General features: G+C 37.5%; 1 protein-coding gene across 1 annotated transcript; it reads right to left on the minus strand.

Moving 5' to 3' along the window:
- Positions 1–185: 185 nt before the first annotated feature.
- LOC103354762 (dr1-associated corepressor) lies at positions 186–3,531 on the minus strand. The gene is made up of 4 exons (XM_008278281.1): positions 3,490–3,531; positions 2,844–2,916; positions 1,356–1,449; positions 186–333 (listed from the first exon to the last, which is right to left on the minus strand). The coding sequence occupies exons 1-4, from the start codon at positions 3,529–3,531 to the stop codon at positions 186–188; spliced, it is 357 nt and encodes a 118-aa protein (XP_008276503.1).
- Positions 3,532–4,637: the final 1,106 nt, after the last annotated feature.

A 4,637-nucleotide genomic window follows, 5' to 3' on the forward strand; every position in this document is an offset into this window, starting at 1 on the left:
TTTCAGTTTGTAGTTAAAGTCAGATTAAGATGCAGAAACTGCTTTAATTTGCAGCATTTAAAGCAGAAATAACACTTAAACCCGTTTTTAAGCCTGTCTGGGTGTCTTTTACTTCACTTTAGGAAGTCCTGCTGCTCAGAAGAAAATAAAAACCACGTTTTCTCCAGCATCTGAATAAAAGTCGTTTAAAGCTCAGAGTGAAGAGTGAGGCTCCACCTGTATAGAGGCCACATACTCAGACCTCTGCCGTCCTTCTGGGCTGCCGTAGTCGAGGCTCTGTCCACCGAGTCTCTGAGGAAGTGGAAGAGCTTCTCTGACTCGATGCACTGCTTCCTGCACAATAAGAACACGATATCGCTTTTCATTCACATGCATATAAACATGACAACAAGCTGATTTCATTCAGTAAGACGTCTAGAAGCTTAGAACAGTGTCCAACCTGCAAAAACACATTTATCAGCAACGTTTCGGTGCTAAAACTTAGAAAGAGAAGCCACTTTAAACCTTGAATAAGGACTAAATACTGGACGTACTGCAGGGAGGCAGCAAGTATGAAATAAAAAAAGGAATCATTAATGTTTCCCAAAATATTGTTTTCCACAGGATTGGTTAAAATATACAGATATGAATGTTTACAACCTGCATTCTCAATAATAAAAACTACACTTAGAGGTTTTATATGTAGATAAACCTGCAACGAAGAAAATCCCCCAAAAAGTACAAATGAATCAGAAAACCTGCAGCAAAGAGAAGTTAAATCATGACAATAACAAAAGGCCTGAAGACTCTCCAGCACTCTAAATAAATACACGAAGCATCGACAGTTTCAGAATCTATGCAGCGTTAAAATATAACAATAAACATAAACAACCTGGAAAAACAACCAGTATATCAATGTAGTCGGCTTAATCTTTGGTTGTGCGTCAAAATTCTAGATCTAAGAAAGTTCAAACTAAATGTGCAACTCCACTGGAATGGTTTCTTCTAAGTGAATAAATACATAAGTAGATAAATAAAATGAATACGCATCGATCTCCTGTGCTTTCTGTCACGTCTGGAGCTGTTTGCACCGTTTACATTCTCAGGCGAATAACTTGCACGTTTTAAATATTTCTATCACGTCTTTATCTCCTGACATTCCCTGCGTTTGCTCCACTTGCTGTTTATTTGACCTTCTGTAAAACTTCTCTACTCGAACATCACGTCTGATTCCGCGTATATTAACCCACTTTACAACCAAACCCATCGTGACACTAAAGGTTAAATCTGTGGTTTACAGGCAGTGAATGCGTCCCTGCTGGGTGAGGCTGTGAAGTTCTCGCCGGCTGAAGGCGACGAGGATCGGCTGGACTTACATGTGAGCCACGGACACGACAGCGCTCAGCTTGGACTGAGTGATGAGGCAGGTTTTAGTCAGCAGAGACTTGAGGAACATCTCCAAGGCCCGAGCTGAGCCAAAGGTCAGGATCCAACAGCTCCGGAAAGGAATCTGACGCTGCTTTTATTATCAATTCATCCGTTTTAAGTGAATTTTAAAGAAAAAAAGTCTAATTTGTTTGATCCCAGTTTGGTTCTTTCCTGTTTTTATGACAAAACATTCGTTATTTTGGGATTTATTCAACATTTTTCAACGTTTTCTACTCAGTTAATCAAGAAAATCTTAACTCCCGCCATCATCCAGCTGTTGTCTGACAGCAGAAAACATCTGTATCACCTGGACGGAGACCATTTGTTGAGTTCTACTGATTAATTTATTGTGTTTTTTGTTCATAACTGCACAGATTTTAGGAGGCAGTTTGGTCAAAACCGACCTGACAACAGATTTTTAGTGTTTTTCTGCCGCAGCAAACGACTCATTCAGGATTAAATAAGATAAATAAAGAGCTGCTGTCATTTTAAATCCATTATTTAACTTTTTATTTATTCTAGCCACCTGATCTCCAGCACAAGTAGGATTTAGAATTTAGGATTTTTAATTTATTTCTTTTTTTCTGGTGAGCAATTTAGTGAGTTATGCTAAATGTTTAATTGGCCTAAAAGTAAAAAAAAAAAAAATCTAATAAATGCATAATTAGTTTGAAACGAAGTAGATAGAAAATGAAAATGTAGATGAAAACAAAAATGATGGTTGATTTATTCCCAGAGTTTAGTCCGTTGCTAAATATTTCATTTTTAATTATTTAAATCTAAAAAATAAAAACAAAAAAGTGTGAAAATCTACTAACATAAATTCACAAACGTAAAAAGTATATTTCCTAAACTGATCTGTTGACTCAATAATGATTTTGTCCAAAATCTAAAAATGAACTCCAACTCCCAGCATGCTTAGAGGCGACTCAGGCCAGTTAGACAATTGCCGAAAAATAGATTAAACCAACAATAAATCAACAGCTGTGAGTTTATTGCTGTAACTAATGATTAGTTTCACTGTCAGTGAAACTTTTGATTATATTCTGGAGTAACTGATACATTTTTTCTTCTATAAACTGTCAGAAAATGTTGATCAGTGTTTCCCACAGATGACAGATGTCTTCAGTTTACTGTCACGTTTAAGAAGCTGCAATTACAGATGTGTGTTTTTTAGTAATCAAAACAGATAACTGAATATTTGACATCTACAGCTCATTAATCAGCACCTCTCACATGAATAAAAATTAATTTAGACTTCTTTTTCCTTAAAAAAACAAAAACTAAACTAAAACTGCTTTCTTGATTATCAAATGAGTTGCAGATGAATTCAACTCTTCGATTAATTCATCGTTGCAGCTCTAAAAACAGTCACAGACCTCAGAATACTGAGTTTACTGGTTTAGAATCGGACTTCTGCGCTGAGTGAAGGATACAGATGATCACAGGAACCGCCATGGCGATCCTGCCCACCTCCGTGTCCTTCTGCATGATCTTCTTGATGCGCCTCTGAGACAAACAGCACAAAGATGTCACGGCTTAGAACAGACATTTAACAAAATCAAGTGAATGAAAAAAATAACAAAATTTTTAAAAAATCACATGTTTACTTGTTACAGTGGAAAAAAACATGCACGAAAACAAAAATCATAACTTGTATCACAATATATGTTTTAAAAACTGTAATAGGAATAATTTTTTCACATATTATTTATCTTTTAGTCATTATGGAGCTAACTAAGTGTTTGATCTTTCATCTTTTACTGTTTTCCTAAGTGACATAAAGCACATTTTAACATTTGGCACTTAAAGTACACTCAGTATCTACTATTATGAACCACTAATGCTCATCAGATAAACAGCACGTACGTGTAAAAGTACTGCAGGTACATTAATAATAATATTACTGCTTAGATCTGTCCTCCAAACCCTGCAGACAATCTGAGACCGCTGAGATATCCGACGGTCCATGAAGGCAGCAGCAGCTCCTCCATGCTAGCAGCTCGTTAGCTCGGCTTTCCTTCTTTTTTCTTATCGCACCTGTTGGCGTCTGGAACTCACCTGAGCGCCGCGTCTACTCACCGGAGGGAACCGTACGTTGTATCTCCTCTTCTGTCCGGGCATCGTGCTCGCTCCAGCTCGCTCACATCGTTCATGTTTTTACCGCAAACCGCCGCCGCGGCGTCCATTTGTTTACCTTCAGACACCTGAAAGAAGAAAAAAAAAAACACACCTGAGGTCAACCTCGTGACCCCAATAATGACGTCACGACCTTTTTAATTAAAGTGTTTTATATTTTTAAAGAAACCCAAAACATAGCCATTTCATAAACTCATATTTAAACCTCTGAAGCGTTTCTTGTTTTTCTACTCGTGAGTTTTTCATCACAAGTAGAGAAAAGTCCAACAAAGTTATGATGTCACTGATCATTTTTAAAAGCCTTTCTTTTTGCTGCTGTAGCTCATTTTTCATTCAATATAGAGTCTAAAATGTCTTCTGTGCAGTTTACCAAAGCTATAATGGCAAATATCCTAAATACATTTTTAAAAATTAAAGTTGAATTTCTTTAAGGTTTCCTGAAACAACCCAAGACCCTCGTGCCTCAATGTGTTGACGGGGATGAAACTGTCTGGGAGGACCTCAAGGCTGCACCATAACTACCTGATCAGTGTTGTTTAAAGATTCTGCTCCAGTTTAACCAACTTAAACCATCTTCTCGGTCAAATATAGGATGATTACGTTGACATAGGGGCTGTAAGGTGGCTCAGTGGTTAGCATTGATGCCTCGCAGCGAGAAGGTCGCCGGTTCACCTCCTGGTGAGGACACCTGGGATCTTTCCCTCCCTGTCAACATGCTTATGAAGTGGCCACGGTGCTGCCCTGCACTTACAAAATAAACAAACAGACAAACAATAAACTAACCAGAATAAGTGAAGCAAACAGAAATGAAACCAATTAAATAACAAAAAATCTTACACAAATAAACATCTAACGTAACCAAACAAAGTTTAACTATTAGACAATAAAGTAAGTAAATAGCTCCTCAGTTTCCTCAAAGAGCTTCTCTGGTTAGTTTTTCATCTTGTTAACACGTCCGATGTTCTTTTTCATATATTGAAAGACACAGTCGACCCCATGGCTGAGCATTTCCATCTTAAAACTACAGCTGACAAATACTAGGAGTCAGAGATTAAGAATTTTATGCTTAAACTGAAGGAACTAAGGGGCTG

The sequence above is a fragment of the Stegastes partitus genome, unplaced genomic scaffold, assembly GCF_000690725.1.
Source record: "Stegastes partitus isolate 25-593 unplaced genomic scaffold, Stegastes_partitus-1.0.2 Scaffold119, whole genome shotgun sequence".
Classification (NCBI taxonomy): Eukaryota; Metazoa; Chordata; class Actinopteri; family Pomacentridae; genus Stegastes; species Stegastes partitus.

Bases quoted from the DNA above. Each gene is read 5' to 3' on its own strand.
- LOC103354762 (XM_008278281.1), bottom strand. From the start codon at position 3,531: ATGCCCGGACAGAAGAGGAGATACAACGTACGGTTCCCTCCG. The intron at 2,917-3,489 runs GTGAGTAGACGC...TGTTTGTCTCAG, and splicing joins ACAACGTACGGTTCCCTCCG to AGGCGCATCAAGAAGATCAT. The intron at 334-1,355 runs GTAAGTCCAGCC...CTTATTGTGCAG, and splicing joins GTCGTGTCCGTGGCTCACAT to GAAGCAGTGCATCGAGTCAG.